The 19024-nt window shown below is 35.8% G+C and overlaps 2 protein-coding genes across 2 annotated transcripts; one reads left to right on the top strand and one right to left on the bottom strand.

Moving 5' to 3' along the window:
• The first annotated feature begins 976 nt into the window (after positions 1-976).
• Positions 977-4323, top strand: LOC137936598 (ras-related protein RABH1e-like). Its single transcript, XM_068781378.1, has 6 exons — positions 977-1182; positions 2800-2870; positions 3306-3394; positions 3606-3717; positions 3815-3905; positions 3999-4323. The coding sequence occupies exons 1-6, from the start codon at positions 1066-1068 to the stop codon at positions 4140-4142; spliced, it is 624 nt and encodes a 207-aa protein (XP_068637479.1). The 5' UTR covers positions 977-1065; the 3' UTR covers positions 4143-4323.
• A 2903-nt stretch (positions 4324-7226) lies between these two features.
• Positions 7227-17284, bottom strand: LOC137936478 (ubiquitin carboxyl-terminal hydrolase 3). The gene is made up of 6 exons (XM_068781187.1): positions 16948-17284; positions 15717-15833; positions 12002-12100; positions 8448-8633; positions 8140-8321; positions 7227-7923 (listed from the first exon to the last, which is right to left on the bottom strand). Exons 1-6 carry the CDS (start codon positions 17068-17070, stop codon positions 7524-7526), a joined length of 1107 nt encoding a protein of 368 aa, XP_068637288.1. The 5' UTR covers positions 17071-17284; the 3' UTR covers positions 7227-7523.
• Between the last annotated feature and the right edge of the window lie 1740 nt (positions 17285-19024).

The following is a 19024-nucleotide window of genomic DNA, read 5'->3' as shown; positions in this document are numbered from 1 at the left end:
TTACTGAAAATGAGATAATGATAAAATTCTTATTTATTTTGGAATAATAATGGTCAAATTCTTATTTTCTTTTCTTTTCAATGGGGTTCCAAACAGACCCTTAAGGAATTATACATGAAAGAGACCCACTCCTATACCTGTCTAAAGAAAAGGGTGGTAAAAGTTGATTCAATCATTCTATAGAATAATAGGCCAAACTCAATTGAGCATGCTTGTTAGTCGGTTCAATCGATGAACAATCAACAAGCTCATTATTCCTTCCATAAGGTGCCTACGATTCACACAACTCGATATCATCAACTAGCTTCTAAGGCAAAACGTAATAGGGTCTTTAAAAAAGAGTATTTAAAATTAATCATGTAATTTAGAGGATATTAATAATCTTGTTATCGAATTGGGTTCCACTAGACTTGTTTATGTAGCTAGGTCTTACAACTTAAAAACCAGAGAGGGGTAAAACCCAACTAACTTAATTGGGTTTTGCAATTAAGCTAACAAATTTGTTAATTTGATTATTCAGCTACAAAGTTAGGGAGTAAAGGAGAAGGGAGGTGAAGTGCTCGTATTCAATCAGATCTGAATAGTCAATGAAATTTTTTTAAGATATATTTAAAATATTTTTTAATTATTATTATTTTATATATTTAAAATTTCTTTGAGAAATATCTTTAAGAAAACTTTTTAGATTTTTATTACTCTTAATTACCCATTATTATATTTAAATTATTTAAATAAATAAATATAAATGTATACATTTTCTCTCCATTTTGTGTAAAATAAAAAATTATCTACGATTTTGTTTTATGAATTATTTAAAAATAATAAAATTTACGTATATTTCTTCTGTATATAAGACGCTGAGAATGAGGACACGGATGTATTTTCAATGGAAGTGAGGGGCATTCTCTTTCCGTCACCTGCTTTTGAAGATTGAGTGCGTTTCCGCGTCTTAATTGGCAGTTAGTGGCCGCCTCTCCCATTCTCCTGATATAATTTTCCTGGTTTTTTGTTCTCTCGCTCTTTGAAAGCCTCGTCCATTTCAGATCTCGGTTTTTTTTCTCACCAATGGCGACTGTTTCACCTTTGGCGAAGTATAAGCTTGTTTTCTTGGGGGATCAGTCCGTTGGTAAGACCAGCATCATCACTCGATTCATGTACGATAAATTCGACACATCGTATCAGGTAATTATCCGTTTTCATTTTTTTTCCTTATTCATTTCGATTGCTTTGGTGGAGATCCAAAGTCTTTTTCTACGATTGATCATTCGGAAGAGTTTTTTGGTTTGTGCATGAGATTCTATGGTTTACTCTATTTCCAATTTGCTCTTATCTTTAGATCTTCAGCATAGGATGCTTGAAACAGGAGTTCGTGGACCATGGCATGGATTTTAGTCCGCGTTTCCCTTTATTCTTTTTTGTAACTTCTCAACGTATTGCTATCTTCTACTGATTATTTTTCAAAAGAAGGAGTATCTATTGATCTACTCCGTTCTTTTCCGTAATGTCCTGTTCATTTGATTTATCGGTTTTTTCCTGATTTGCATCATCATTTGATTTATCTATGTCAATCACTTCGTACGTTCAAATAATAGTTTAATTTATTTGACTTACGTTTTCTACGAGACGATGATAGAAAATCATTGGATTTCATTGGAAAATTATGATCTAATCGAGATTCTAGCACAACATTTTTTAATGGTACTATATCATTAATATATGGTTTTGATTTTTGACGTGTCCAATGAATGAATGCTGGTCAGATTTGTTCTGCATCTCCTAGATTGTCTGTGTATAACTATATATTTGGAAGGAAACCAAAATTGAACCTTGTAATAGTGAATGGAATGAAGTTGTACGAGTTCTAGTTAACTCAAAAGGTAAATGCATGTATTAGTTTATCTATTGATGCAAATAAGCATATGGCTTTTACATGCCATTACTAATTTCTTTTTTAACATTGAATTGCCAAACCTTTATGCCCCAGAATGTTGATTTAGTGAAGAATGTGCACATTAGAAGCCGATGTTGTTTGTGTCAGACATAATTGGATTTTCATCAGTCTATGAATATTTAATGATTATTCAACATATTCAGAACTCTGAGCTGAGTTGCTGGAGTTGAAGGTTTTGCATGTCACTGAATTATGAACGATCAGCTTTATAAACAATCTGACTTCTTGTTTGTCACTGTAGTGGATGAGTTTGAAGTTAGTTGCAGTATATTTAGAATGAAAAATACTGACACATTTGGCTAGAAAAGTGGATAATGCATGATTATGTTATAAGAGCACAGAGATGGATTTAACTCCACCCACTCTTCATACTTTTGTGATCTACTTATATAGGCTGCATAAAAAGAATAACAATAAAGCCCTGCTTGTTACCCTGTGTAAAATCTCCATAAAGAACTGGATGTGTTTGTCTATTTATAAGATCCAGAACTGGTAAGTTCTGCCTGTGCCTTTTTCTTGGAAAGTTTGACGTGATGAGAACAAAGAAGCAAAGAGAAATAGGCAGAGCTGTGGCCAGAGGTTAAGAACAAGATTATTGCAGCCAAACACCGTGGCTTAAACACATTTTTCTCTTTGGGTAGAACCTGATTCTACCATTTGGCTGTTGGACATATTAATGGGTGGAAATGCCTGTTAGGTTACGTTTGACATTTTTTGTCATCAAAGACATACACACACAGAAAATACATTTTGGGGCAGAACTTTAATGCTACTCTTTGGCTGTTGGGCTTATTGATGAGCCAAAATACCTTTCAGATCACAATTAATGTTGTTCATCATTTGAGCAGGCTACTATTGGCATCGATTTTCTATCAAAGACAATGTACCTGGAAGATCGAACGGTTCGTTTGCAGCTTTGGTAGGGTATCTATTTCCTGTTCCTTTTTCTATGTTTTTTTCTAATTTAAATGCTTATGGAAACTGTTGATTATGTAAAGCACACTGACAGAGAACTTCAGTTGGAGTTTTATTTTTTTTTAAACACCTATCATGGTTATACTTAAATTACTATATATGCTTTTGAACAGAAGATGATAATCATAGTGGCAAGACTACATGCTACTGCCTTGCGTAAATATTTGTGATTAATGGTGCATTTTCCCTTTCATGTGATTCTTTTTTTTTTCAAATGTCCATTGTATGTGTTTCTTACGATGTCATAATTACTTGAGAGGTGTTAAACTTTCATATTCTTCTATGCTTGCTAATGCAAATGATTTAGTAGGTTTATGCTTCTTTTGACACTTTTTAAGAAAACTCAAACACCAAACTTGTTGGTGACAAAAAAATTCAGGGATACTGCTGGACAGGAGAGGTTTAGAAGTCTCATTCCTAGTTATATCAGAGATTCTTCTGTTGCAGTGATTGTCTTTGATGTTGCAAGTAAGTGGTTTTTTTGTTTTCTTTAATCATTTTGTTTCATTTATGAGTGTTTTCAACTATATGCTGAAAAATACTAAAACAGTGTTCATGCGACCATTAATGAATGAATGAGAATTGAAATTGTGCACAGATTGATGCTTTTGACGACCTTATGTATTGAACAACCAGACTACAACATTCTGATTTTAATATTTTGCTTGACATGGTGCAGATCGACAGTCATTTTTGAATACTTCCAAATGGATTGAGGAAGTACGCACAGAACGTGGGAGTGATGTTATTATTGTGTTGGTTGGAAACAAAACAGATCTTGTGGATAAGAGGTGACAAGGATTGATTTTTCCTTTTTCCTTTTTTTACATGTTTCATTTACCATCTAATCATAATGATATTTTTGGCCCTGTTATGGTTTTCATATAGGCAAGTTTCAATAGAGGAAGGGGATGCAAAGGCCCGTGATTTTGGTGTTATGTTCATCGAGACCAGTGCTAAAGCAGGATTCAACATCAAGGTGAATGATGTTTGATTCTATTCTCCCTCTTTCTCTGGTTCCTGATCTACTCTACCAGTGCCTTTTTAACATTTTTACTGTGGAAATGTCCAGCCACTCTTCCGTAAGATAGCTGCTGCCTTGCCCGGGATGGAGACCCTCTCATCTACAAAACAGGAAGATATGGTCGACGTCAATCTCAAACCCACAGTGAACGCCTCGCAGACAGAGCAGCAATCTGGCGTATGTAGTTGCTAAACATGAACAAATTGAGTCCTTTTTAATCCATCTCAATACCAATAGAAAAGGTGAGTCTGCAGTAGCTGCTCAAGATGTGACGACATAGCGGATTCTACAAAATGGGTTATTTCCTCGAAACATGTTTAGTTGTAATACGAAGCCTTTTTATCATGGTATAAAGTATCGATTTTTTCGTTTATTGATTCATTTTTAAGTGGATGTATCTGTTAGTTAATTTTTATTTTTATTTCTCTGTGAATCTCTTAACGCATTTAAATGGAGGCTAAGAAGAACGAGAATAACAGTTCTCCAATCAAATCAAGGTTCTAGCATCGAGAAAACTGAGAATTACCCAAAACCCTAGCTTCAGCTCCATAGCAATTTACCCACACCCCAGTTCAGATTCTGAAGCAAACCAAAACCACCTTGAAACCTTAAGGTTTTCCGACTTTGGGTTCTATGCTCCATTGCTTAGTCTTCACTAAAATCTCCTAAAACCCTAAACCCCTAAATCCAAAACTCCCCATAATGGCAAAGTGTAAAAGAAAAATATTTCTCTTCAAAAAGCAAAACCAACTAATACACAAACCAAATCAAAACAGATAGTAGATATACCAAAGAGAACATAAATCCTATCTCTATTTCAAACCTCGTCTTCATGAAGCAACATATTGGGGACCCCCCTATTGATCGGGAACTTCTGGTCTCCAGACAAATCAGTACTCCTTCCTTGACACGAAACTCCAACAATGCATGGTGAATTTTTTTCAAGAAATAGTCAGAATTGAGCATAGAAGGCTCAGTGTCATCTGGCAGCCCACAACAGCCTCTTTTGGCCTCTTTCTCCACAAAATTTTCGATTTCAAGACGAAGAGGGATGCCATTAGAGATGCCTTTGATGTAACTTTGCCTCTTTCTCAACAAAATTTTCGATTTCAATACAAAGAGGGATGCCATTAGAGATGCCTTTGATGTTACATGACAGCATGTTGTGAGTCAGGACCCTCATTTCGCTGCTCCATAGGAAAACTATTATAAATTACTTAAAATAAACATAAACCCGTCACAAAATTTTCCAAAATTGCCCTCTTTCTTAAAATGGTGGTCCTTGCGGATTCACACGGGATTCCATGTGCCCCATGCTACCCGGGTCAGAGCATAAGCTAGTGAGGTTTTCGGCTAAATGTGGCAAAAAGAAGAGAAATCCATGGACCGAACCCATAGGAACTACGAGATCACCCCAATGGATTGGTGTGGTTCCTCTACGCCTAGGACACAAGAATATCGAACCAGGAACCAAGAAAGGCATATAAGCAATGAAAACAAAAAACAGATTGTACTTTCCTGTCATAGAGAAACACTGGGAAGCTATAATAGAATATATAATTCCAAGAACAAATTAATAAAAGCACGAATATTTTTGTATTCCTATGGATATGGAACAGACTGTTTGAATCAATTTAGGGTGATTTGGAACAAGACTACAAAGTAAGTTAGATATCCAAGAGTATCTCATGCATAAATTATTGCAGGTTTCTCGATTCTAGTCTAAGAATCTTTTTCCTCTGCCAAGTTCAAAAGAAATTGCAACAGAGCAAACGTTGTGGTCATAGCATACAGGTTGGCTTTCACAAATCTTAAATCTCGTTGGCAATCCCAGCTTAATTCTACTGATATCATCAAACAAAGGAACAATATCAATGTGAACTGGTGGCCTAATGACTTCTGGTCGAGCTGTCTTGAGCATGAGAACTTCAAGATAGAACAAAAGATACTAGCTGAAGCGTTCCTCTCTACCTCAAAGTTGCATAGAAGAATGTTAACATTTATCTGAAACATAACCAGAGTCTTTCTCTATAACGTAGGGAGTCAAAATCCCCCTCTCTACTCTCTTCTTTCTTCTAAATTTCTAATACTGGTGAGATTAAAAAGAAATCAGGAATAAAAAGTGAAGAACTCATGTGAAATTGAAGGAAAGCTTCTCTGATAGGTCGTCACTCATCGCCGGAGCCACTCTAATCGTCACCGAAATCCTTGCACTGGACGATGACATCGAATAAAAAAAAACACAAAAAGAAGGGAAACCAAAGAACAGAGAAACACTTACCTGATTCAGAGAAGATTTCGATGCTGCACGTCCATAGTCGCTAAGGAGTCGTTGTTCAATCTATGGAAGATCGTCGCCGGGAAGATTCAGATTCCAGTGGAGGGAGAACGGGGGAGAATGACGGTAGGAACGAAAAAATCGAAACAAACCTAACCTCCTGATCCCATACATGTTTGTTTGTTTTTTTTCCTGCATTAAGACCGGCCGATTTACACAGTTCGGCAATTTAAGCCGGTTTTCAGTCTCCCTCTGCCCTCTTATATTACCACCAAATTACCCGGACAGCGTTTCGGTTCCCATCGAAACTGATTCATTCGATCAGTTTAGTCTGAGTTTTATAACACTGCTTGTAACAGAGATGACCACCCAATGTAATTTTTGTCTCTTTTTTGGACCTGAAAAAAGTAAGTCAATCAGTCCAGTTTGCCTCTCCATTCAATTTGTGAACCAGACTGACCTGACCAGACCAGCTCATCATCAAATGGAACAATTTTCCCACAATCACCTCCTCTCTAACAATGACTTCTTCACCGGTGCCAAACAAAAAGGAGGATCTCTCCCTCATGGAAGAATCTTAAAATGAGGTAAAAGCCCAAGAGACCCCTCAATGAGTTACCATATGAAATCATACAACATGAACCTCGGTCAACCAGGTTTAACAACAACCCATCACCTCATAGGGTCAGTTTTCACAATACTGCATTATACCCTATTACTCATATATTATGCAAAACCAAAATATAGGATCCAAAAATTATATTTCCAAATACAAGATTGTCACATTTAAGTGCTACCCATGTACCTATTGATACATTCCAACACGCCAGGCCTTGCCTTCAAGCACAACATAAAATGGGTAAGGCAGGACAAGAAAGTCTTCAAGTCTTTACTACCAGCAAATCTGCTTTCACAGTTCAGAAAAGAAACAGTTATAACTTCTGACAAGAACAGAAGGTTGAAGCTCAATTCGGAGAGTTAACAAAATAGGCTCTTGATTTCCCCAGAAGGGAGCACTTGCATTTCTGTTGTAAAATATTCAATAAGTGAAGAATACAAAGGTAATGTCTTTGAAACTCCCAACACCATTTACACTCTTTCTTATTGTTGAAAAAAACATTAGGGTAGTGCTTCCTTCGACACCATCCCATCCTGTACATGAACATCACCTGAAAATCTCCACATCTCATCTCACTGACCATGATCACTGAGAGCTCTCCATATAAAAGAAGAAATGAAAATGAGGAAAAGTGAGGAAAAAACACCCACCATGACAGAAACCCAATCAGCCCCCTTCAACTCTTGTTATCTTGGCTCTCGTAGAACAAGATATAGCCATGATCCGTGTTACTAGAGTACTCCTGTGCAGACCCAAAAAATGTCTGCACGGCCGACTCATCAATCATTTCCACGTTTTCATCGTCAAAAAAGAGCCAGTGGTTATGGCTTTTCACTAAGCTAACATAGTGACCATGGTTTGGTCCACTGCCTACATGGACAACCACTGCAAAGAGAGAGTACTCGGACTCAGCATCTTCCATGGTGTTGGTCAGCTTCAGTTCTAAAGGAAACACAACTCGGTACGATAGTTTCTTGTAACGACCAAGCTGCTCTATATATTTGAAACGCTTCAGATGAATGACTAAGATGTAAGGAGGTTTCTTTATCTTCATCCTCTTCTGCGCTTCTTGTAAACTGCCATTGCAGAAATATGACCCATCACAAAAATGACAACAGTCAATTAATTAGAAATCATAGGTGGCATGATGCAAGAAAACAATATAGTGGAAAACCGAGGCGAAAAATTGTTTTTCCATACACAAAGTAGAAAAAAAAAACACTGAAAATCATGAATGGCAGTAAGCATGGACAACTATGCTCATATTTGCAGAGACAGAGAGAGAAATTAACCTGCAACACTTGTCACAGAAGAATTTATCCTCAGCATTCAAAGTCTCAGTAGAACTGAAGTTCTTAAGGCAGCTGGTGATCGAGCTATTTTGTTCGATGTCAAGGCTCAAATCTAGAAATGTTTCATCCCGTGCTGTCACTGTTTCACAGCGTAAGCATCTTGTTTCATTGGTCAGTATACCCTGCAATTAAACAACATGAACATCCTACTATAAAAAAATGATAACAAAATTATCAGAAAAGAAAGAGTGTAGTCATATCATGTAGGTAAGATGCATTTTGAATTTAAGAAAATACAGTAGTCAAACCTGAAAATTTTTGTGAACCCACGTAACTAGTGGCTCCTTTGGTGTTCCATTAGCCACTGCAGCACGAGACCCATTTGGAACCTTTTCTGGTGAGGAGATCTCTGGGGAACTTTTTGCAGCGTTGTTCTCTTTCTCCAGGATATCAACAAGCTCATTGAGTAGGAAGTTCAAAAATTCATGAGCATCCTGCCAAGAAAAAGGGAAGGTAAAAAAGGGAGATTGATGGGGACACCGGTATGCCTATTGGGCCCCAGTGGACCCACCATTTATGGTTAAAAAAAATTTATTTTATCTTTTTAGAGATCTTATCTATTTTGAATTTTAATTTTTAATTTTAACTTTAGTTTATCTTTTATGATTTTATTGGATTTGATCAGATAGTGATCTTATCTATTTTGAATTTTAAATTTAAATTTTACTTATTTATAGGCTGTAACAAGATGTTGAATGGTGTTTTAATGATGAATTATTAAAATCTCCCTCCCCTTTCTTCTTCTTCTTCCCATTCTTTCTTCTCTAATCTTCTTCTTCTAAATTATTCTTCTCAATTCTCTAATTTCTATTGCCCAATTCTTCTCCTTTCTCTCTATTTTCTTCCTTTCTCTTTCTAATTCCAGCAATTAACCGATATCCGATACGACAAATACAATTCGTGCCTCGTCCCGCATCAATTTGGTATCAGAGTCCTCTTTGCCTTTTTCTTTCTTCTCTCTTCCCACAACCCCCAATTACCATCGAAGCACTTCCCCCCAAATCAGAGAGAAGATTCTAGCCTTCGTCGTTCCAATTCAGATCCGACACTTCAAATACCAGCTAGAATCGATGTCATCAACTGTCGCTGATAGAGAAGTCTACAAGCTTTAATCTATCGTCCAACTTTCCCGTCGTCGATTCTTCCCACCTTCACCGTTCCAATTCAGATCCGACACTTCAGATACCAGCTAGAATCGATGTCATCAACCGTCACTGATAGAGAAGACTACAAGCTTTACTCTATCGTTTTCCCGTCACCGGCTGTCCGACCTCCTTCACATTGCCAACGCCACCCAACCTGTCACAACCTCCACATTGTTGCCAAATCCACGAAATACAGTTGACATCGGGAACCGACTGTTGCCAGCCTGCTTGCGACCCATTTGAACCCCTCAACATAGTCGACACCAACATCGACTGTTCAAGGCTGAAAATGTTGCAGAAAGATTATCCGTCAACCCATTTTCGCCGCCCGAAGGTTCTGACACCTTTTCCCCCGGCACCGAAACACCTTCCTCCCTTTGCACATTTTTCGTTGATTCTGAACTTCATCCCTGCGTCAACTCCGCCGAACACCGCGTTGAACGTCCCCCCATTTGCAATTTTTTGTTTACATTCAAATAAATCCAAGACCCCATTTAAATATGCCCATCGGCCCCAATGGGGTCAAGTTCTCCAATAGTGAGAGAATTGATGGGGACACCAATATGCCCATCGGGCCCCAATGGACCTACCAATTATGGTTGAAATTATTTTTATTTTATCTTATCCGATTTTAATCAGATAGTGATCTTATCTATTTTGAATTATAAATTTAGTTATTTATAAGCTTTGACAGGATGTTGAATGGAGTTTTGATGATGAATTATTTAAATCTCCATGTTTCTGGTCTCTCCCTCTCTCCCTCCCCATTCTTCTTCTTTCTCCCATTTTTCTTTCTTCTCTATTCTTCTTCTTCTAAATTATTCTTTTCAATTCTCCTATTTCTCATTCCCATTCTTCTCCTTTCTCTCTATTTTCTTCTTTTCTCTTTCTAATTCCAGCAATTAACCGATATCCAATATGACAATTACAATTCATGCCTCGTTCCGCATCAGAGATAGAAGCAAGTTAAAAAAAAAAAAAACAGCTCAGGATGGCTCTAAAACATCAGCAATGCAACTCTATTTTGCTTCAAGAAGGAAAAAATGCAGCTTCTTTCTTTCCAAATCACATAGGGAATATGTACATTTACTATGTTATAGACTGACAAACAGAATTTCTCTCTCTGTTTATATATAATTATTGTTCAACAATATTGTCTTTCTGAAAGTACATTTTTCTATCCTTTGTGAGAAAACAATAGTAGAATAGAGATGTCTACCATTTGAAGACAATGAGATATGAGTTTCCATCAAGGAAAAAGTGACAGAAAGGTCACCAAAAGGAAAACCACAGGCAAACTCCTGCAGAAATTAAGGCCAAGACATGACATGATCAATCACAAAGCTAGGACAAGACAAACACAGATCATCATACCAAAAATTATCAGGTGATGAACATCCAGAGGCTTCTAATATTAATTACGTAAAATTAACCTCATAGCTGCATTGCATCAGCCAGTAATGTTTCTGTGATCTTTCTTCAGTAGAAATGCCACAGTCAGGCAGTCAAATATAGTGCTGTAACTCTAGTAATACTTGCCCCAATCTTATAAGTGTTAGGTCAGGGGCTTTTCAAATCAGGGATTTACAATCAGGAATAAATTTCATATAAAGTTTGGGTTGACCATTCAGCTTAACCACACCCCAGTGTGTACCTAAAAAACCAGTATTGCATGTATGCAACAGTATAATAACCATTGCAAAATGACTAGCTAAAGTTAGAAGACCTTTTACCCAACTTAATAACCACAAGATTTTTCCTAACATTAATCTATGAAATTATTCTCACTAACACTCCATCTCAAGTTCTCGCCTAAACAAACAGATAATGGGAATGAGACATGGATAATGCAAGCAGGATACAAACTAAACAGGGCATGAACTAGACTTAACAGAACAGATGTCCCACTCTAGCACTATACTGAAGTCAGAGTGTGGCCCATCCTGAAATGACTAGCCGAAACTCCCAACTAATAACCACAGGATTTTTCCTAACATCAACCTATATAGGATCATTCCATTAACAAATAAACAGCTCAGCTCAGATAACAATCTCACATTCAGAAATCAGTATGTTCAGTACAGTCTGAAAAATATGAAGTCATAACCAGGTTCATCCCATCATGATGTCAGGTAGCATTAGATGTTGGGGTTACAGTCCTTTATCATGCAATAGCAGAGTCAATTACAGTCTGCTAGGCTCAATCAAACCCCTAGTTAGACACATAGGCATCCACAAGCAACTAACTTATAATGTTTGACAAAAATATATCATGGTAAGGCAGTTGAACTCCCCAAAAAGTTTTTCAACTCTTTTAGATAAGCTTATTGGTATCTCTAATGGTCCCATATCTTACCATTCTTTTACAGAAATGAGCTAAAAAATAAACCTTGAGAGCAATGTTAGCTAAAAATATTGCGCAAACCCAACCTAACCTCATAAACCTTCTGGACTCTTGTGCACAAACTTATGTACTCTTTGTGTGTTTATGGCTTTTTGGCCTTATGTGCCATGACCTAGGATGGGTTCATCTCTCCCACATTCTTTTGAGGCAAAAGTACCACCATGTGTGTTTAGCAATTTAGTGCTCTGGTTGCCCAGAAGAACAACCCCATCTTTCCGTGCAATACAAGTCAATCACAGATAGATAGATATACCTGGTGCATGTAACTACGAAAGAGCTCGTTTTGTTTCTTCACTCTTTGTACAAAACGCTTAGGAGCAATGACACCAGTTTTCTTCTTCTGTGAACTTATCTGCATACAATGACAAGAAATATTTGTTGGCTATAAATTATGTGTCAATGTGTATAGAGACTGACATGAAATTAATGGACTGTGACTTTCCTAAACTGTACAAAAATGTACCACACAGATAAAGAGAGGTCAAAGGAATCATCCCCCAAACATTCAGAATCCCAGACAAACCAATTCTTAACTTGGTAGCAGCAAAAACTCCAGAAACTTTCCACATAATTCAACAAAGCAAAGTATCTTAATGTTCGGTTCAGAGAATTGAGATGTTTCAGAATGTTAAAGCCTCCTCAACTAAAATCTTTAAAAAAAAGATAGTTCGAATTTAAAAGTTTAAATCTTGGCCAGGTTGACTGGCACCTAACTAAAATTTTGACAAGCAGAAAACTTAGCTAGAATTCCTGCAAGAATTTCCACATAGCTAGAAATGCAAGAATTTCCAAATAGATAAAAATCTTCACCAAACGTACATAACTTTTTTGTTGTACCATTTATAAAAGTAAAGCAGTAAACACCTCAAAACATGAAAATCTTTGCTAAAACTCTTTGAGTTGAACAGACTGAAATCACCAAAGGTCCAGCAGAATCTCTTACAAAGGCAAAAAAATATGATATTTAACTGTAGACCAGGCAATATGAGGAAAGCATCAATCAAGGTGGTCCCAAGCTATATTATGAAAATATTTTCAGAAAATCTCACAAGCAACTGCACTGTAATACCATCACTTTGCAAAAAACAAAACATCTAAATATATCATAGAACCATAAGGTTGCTTTACTTCCAATTATTTACTAATTAAGACCTCATACAGCTGAGGATTGGACCTTTGGCTCAATGGTCACATGGGGGCATCTCTAGTTAGAGATTTTGAATTCAAGTCTCACCAGGAGTATAAAAAAAATAAAGAAATCTGAGCTACCAGACCACTAGTACCATATTAAAATCAGTAAAAAAATTCAAGAAATCTTTTTTTTGTTATGATTATTTAATTTCTTACACAGACAACCAAATACTCAATACTGGTGAGACTTGAACCCCTAGAGTTGAACAGTGAAACCAATCCATTCCACCCACCCTTCAACTTCAACACCCCCCTCCCTCCCCTCTTTTCCCCTTCCACCTGGTACCATTGAGCTAAAGGCTCAATCCACAAGCTATTAGAAAAAAAAATCTCAACTACAAAATGGTTTAATCACCAAATGTGAAGGAAGTTGCCTCTGATGACTAAGCAGTTAGGTGACAAGCAAGATGGAACCTCTCAATTTCTTCTTGCTAGGGATTTGTCCCTTGTTTCTTTTTAATTCTTTTTGTTAATATATACATCCTTTCAAAAAAAAAAAAAAAAGTGAGATGGAACAATAAGAATGAATAAAAACTTCATCTCGCCACAACACAACCTGTACATACAATTTTCGATACTTACAAATAATTGATACTGGGAAGATAAGTAACTGGCAGAGGAACCAGCAAGGACCAACTGCACCAACCAAGTAGAGCAAATAGGTAGTATGCTAACTTCTTGTCTGCAACTATTTCCTCCAAAAGTCTACAGCACCATATAATGCATGACCCTTTTGTGTCTTCATTAAAATGACAGTCCCTTTTGATTTTGTTATGAAACTTAAAAAAAGGCAAAGACAACAAAATGCTTGAAAAAGAGAATTTTTTTTAAAAACAATGGATCTTTCTAATCATTTAAAAAGGAAAAAAATAAAAAAATAAAAAACTGATTTCAAAATCCAATAGTCCCATGAAAAAACAACTGAAGCCTCATAGATTTCTTTTCAATGTCTACTCTATTTGCAATGTTTAATTAGTAACCATGCTAGGTGCTGAAGAAAGGGAGTTAGTGATTGTGTGGCACATTACTTTCCAGAAAGACAACAGATGCTCATTTACCAAAAACATTAACTTTCGAAGTATTGAGAGAAGCTTTATACAACATTAAGAAAAAGCTCAACAGTCATAAAACCCTATAGGATGATAAAATCTAGTAACTTAAACTTGAAATATCTCAGACAACCGACTGACCTGTCTGAGTCACAAGTAGCAAACATTTTTTTTAATCTTGAAAGGCAACGACAACTCATATGTGTCACCCAAATAATTCAGTTTCAGTAGTAGTTGATTTTTGGCCTGTGAGGTCCACCAGATAAAGCCGAAATCCAAACACACATGGTAAAATCAGGGGTTCAGACCATTTAGTTCAGACATTTTAAGATACTCTTGCTAACAAAACAACCCTGGCTACAGCAATTCCTTTGGAACAGAGCTGAGTAAAACATAAACTAAATATTGGCCAGACGTGGGGTATTCTGTTCTTGAAACAAGGAAAGATTACTAAAGCCATAAATATAAAGGAGCAAAAGGGAGAAGTATACAGAGTCAGCAAATCAAAATAGAGCTGTATACAGATGCCTCAGAATTCGGTACTCAATGACACTTTTATTTAAGCGTGTAACAGTCTAACAGAGTGAAGCATAACTGATACAGAAGATTACATGGCCTCACCTATTATGCATGTAAAAGTTATATGTCAAGCTGCAAGTCAAATTTTAATTTCAGTGCCAATGGCATCTCAGAGCATACATTGCTCACCCAAGAGCATAAGAGGGTCATCTGCCATTGTCACTGTTTGGCCAGCAGCAACTGAGGATTTTTCAAGGCATGGAAATCCTAAAAGGATTGCATAAATGAGAGAGACTCACCCACCATGACAAGTTTTTAAGTAATTATCTTTTAAAAAATTTCAAGATCCCTTTATGGAACTTCTAAATCCTCTAGTAATAGAAAAGTAAATTTGTAGATTTGAATCTGAAAGACCCAACTAAATCCAGCATTTCAACAATATTAATAAAAGAATTCCTGACTAAATGTCAATATACATGTGCAGCCAAGGTTTTCTGGTATCATTGCCCTAACCAACAAATTGGTAGACCATTGCAAGCACAGTGATTGAAAGCGGGACCAATTAAGAAACAATAACAGTTTTCTACTTTGAATTTAGAACCGTGGTTCGAATGGAACAGAGTGCACCAATAGAGAAAAGGAAGTGCATGAAATTATCAGAAAATCCAGGGGAAGCAGTCTCAATTGCATCAGTTATGAGCTATTAATACTAGATATACAAAGAATGTCTGAAAAAGATAGGAAAAGAAAAAGGCTCAAAATAAAGCATGCCTTCTAAGGCTACCAACAAATAATGACATGTTATAGTACCTACTTGCAAAATAATATCCTTGCTCTTGATACTTTTTGGACATTACAGACTGTTGAATGTCTCTTGAGATGTCTCACAAAAAAAGACTGTCCAACATCCAAATGAGATATCATACTCATACAAAAATCAAGGTGGTACACGAGTTCACAAGCTTTAAGACTCTGCCACAAGGCATGGATTCTCTTCTGACTGTCTAGCATAAAGTGATTTCCTAAAATAACGCCGGGTATCAATCCAATCCACACACACTTGCATTCAAGGTAACCACAGTTGAGATTTGAACCCAAAACCCCCATTAGGAAAAGCCCTAACTTCACAGACGAACCCCCAACTTAAGAGGGATTCAAAAAACTAAAGATAAAGGTAATAGAGTTAATCAAAAGCATTATGTCTTCTACCTGACTGAAAAGATCTGCTAAGCATGTCAAAAGGTTTTCTTCTGCATCTGCAACATTCTTGTTATTTGCATAATACTCCAGTAACTGTTCCCGGAAAGGGACACAAAAATAGAGAGCCTGGTGTCCAATAAGAAAAAACAAAAAAATAAAAATCTGTAATATAAAGAGAATCAGAATATAGGCCAAACATAACTTAAAAAGTACCAAACGACCTCAAGGGTCGTAGCACAATATAGTCAAGTTAACAATGAGATAGACATAATTTTGAAAATAAAGAAAAAAGCCTCCTGTTTTCGGAGGCTTCTAAAATTTTGACCTATGTGAATGAAATGCCCGCAGACCATGAGAAGAGGCATAGCTCAAGGCAAGTATAACATATAATTCAACTAAAGTTTGTTGCTAGTACATGCTAGCCCTTTGGGTCCGTGCTACAAAAATGGATGATCCCAACATCTCCAATGATAAGCCAAAGATAATGCCTTTCTAATAGACAATTTTGTTCACAAAGAAAACATTAGGTCCAAAAGAAAAGTGAACAAGTTGCAGTTTAACCATGCAAAAATAGCAGTCATGATTATTCAAAAAATAAAAGAGTCATGAAGTAACAATATCTCTTTTAAAAGTCACATCAGAGTATTCAGTGCATCCCAGGATAACACATAAACACCGAAAAAGAGTCTGCAAATTGATAATACTCTAACAGAACTCGTCCAAATTCACAGGACCAGCTAGCCACAACTTAGGTAACGCTGCTGAATTGTCCACTAAAAAAATCACTACCACCGGTGGCCGCAGTCACGAACCAACAAATCAACGGAATATCTCCTAAAGCATAACAAACAGGAAATACAAAGAGAAAAACGAGCAGAAACGATATATCAAAAAGAGTAGTTTTACGTTCCTGTGGCTCAGTAGCTCATGTATACTGATGTGAGCCAATTTCACATCAAAACTCACTACCATAGTTAATTGTTTAAACGAGATGTAGAATGAAATAGAACACCAAGCGGACCTTGATCAAAACAAAATCATAACACAGCTAATCACATTTAAGAAAACAGAATAAACAAAGAAGAAAAACCGAACAGATTAAAAACTACATGAAGGAGATCCATCACCGACAACGAAACAACCTAGAAATACGAACTTCAATAAAATTCCGGTCAACAAAACAGAAGGAAAACGCGAGAACAGGGAAATCGACAATCAAACCAACGGATTGGAACCACACCTGCAGAACGCTGTTGCAATAGCACGTATTACCAAAATTCTCCAACCCGAAATACCTCTCGCCTTCGGGAAACTGGTCACCGAGCGCTTTCTCGAGTTTTGAGCCCGCGGCTCCCATGACCATAAACAACGTCAGAAGAGCACGAGAAAGAATCGATTTCCCTCAGCAGCAGCGAGTACCATTCACCATGAAACCAGAGACAGACATCCCTCGCCGTTTCAGATTGGGGTTTTAGGGTTTCAGTATGAGCAAATCAACAATGGGAGTCGGGCGGAGGAAGAGAGAGATTTGGCCGTGACGGAAAGAAACGGTGAGTTGAGAAATGGAATTGAAGAGAAATATTACCAACGGCGAGAGATGACCTGCCTGCCTTCGTCTTTCACCGGCATCGTTGACTATATACGTATGCGCATACATGTACAAGGTTTGTATTGTCACAGATCACATAACCAAAACATAAGACTACGAATGCTAATACGTATAAGTATGAGTATTTTAGCCTTGGGCCTTATCAGGCGATACATCTACATGTGAGATTAGTCAATAAAGCCCGATCTTACTAATTAGGTTTTTATTCCAAATATAACTCTTAGGTTAGGTTCACTCGTACTAGGAACTCGGTCCAATTGAACCTAATTTGTGCCTAGTCCAATAAGCCGACAAAAAAAATAAAAAACGATAAGCAATGTCAAACACTAGTGGAGACATTTATAATTAATATTTGGTGAACATTGAATAAGCATAAGATAATTATAGTTTTTTTTTCCTTATTTGAGTTTTATTTTTCCAAACTGAATATCCAATTAATTGATTTTTTAAAAAACTAATTAACATGACATTGTAGTTAGGAAATAATCAAATATTTTTAAAAATTTTAAAACCCCACATACCATAAAAAATCCAATTAATGACAAAAAAATTATTTTCTCCTTTGTTAAAAATCGTTTAAATATGGTTTATCAAACAATCAAAATTCTTAATTTGACCTCATTAAAATGGAATTTTTTTAATATAATTTTTATATCCAAAATATTTTATGAAAAATTCTTACCCTTCCTATATATCTTTATCTAGTTAATAAATAAAATAAAATAAATGAAACTAATATTTCATTTAACTATAGTTTATTATTTGGCCTCTTCTTAAATGAAAATGTTTATATTTAATTTACTTGATTATGTATATTTATCATGAAAATTATAAATAGATTATTTCTAAAAAAATAGAAGAAAGTCGGTAAAACGATATCATTTTTCATTAGTAGGGTCATATGGAGAATCTGTGATTAGATTTAGAGATATTTTAATAAGTTTATTTTTAATACTTCAATCATTAACATTTTAAACAAAAAAAACATATATGATAAATAAATAAATAATGTAAGTAGATTTTATTAAAATGAAATTCAATAAATGGTTTAATTAGGTAGATAAAATTTATGAAGAAATATTTTTAACATTTATCCAAAATTCTTTATTAGGTTCTTATTGAAACTTTTTTAGTCGTATTATGTGAGATAAGAACTTAAATCATAAACCTTCATTTTTTATTTCAATTGAATTTTTAAATTCAATTTTAAAGATAAGTTATACATGCCCATGGCATAATTTGTTTTGCATAAAATAAAATTGAATTCATTATAGTTTTATAATTAAGTGTACTAACTTTCTATGTATCAATAATTAATATATTTAATTTACATGGTGCATCAACATTTGATTGTTTGAGAGAAAATAAAGAAATTTATTTAAAATACAAGTAAAACAATATGATGCCCTGCCTCTTTGTCACCTCGTCGTCACATTGCCCTGCAACCTTGCCTCACCTCGCCTGATTCCCTTCCGCCCCGCCTCGCCTCTTCCCCTTTCCCCCTCCTCCTATATACATGCACATGCACACATACACATACACATATAATTATGTATATATAAGTTATAAAATATAAATTTTAAATAAAACCCTTATATACTTCATAATCTTAAATATTACATTTTGGATATTATAGTAAAATAGTGTAATTTAAAATTAATAAAAAATAATTATAACTATAGAGAAAAAAATAAAATAACTATTTAGT

This window comes from Aristolochia californica, unplaced genomic scaffold (genome assembly GCF_029961685.1).
Source record: "Aristolochia californica isolate CCGP_79_NKW_82.1479 unplaced genomic scaffold, dmAriCali1.0.hap1 SCAF_7, whole genome shotgun sequence".
NCBI lineage: Eukaryota > Viridiplantae > Streptophyta > Magnoliopsida > Piperales > Aristolochiaceae > Aristolochia > Aristolochia californica.
This window is presented reverse-complemented; position numbering and strand designations above follow the sequence as displayed.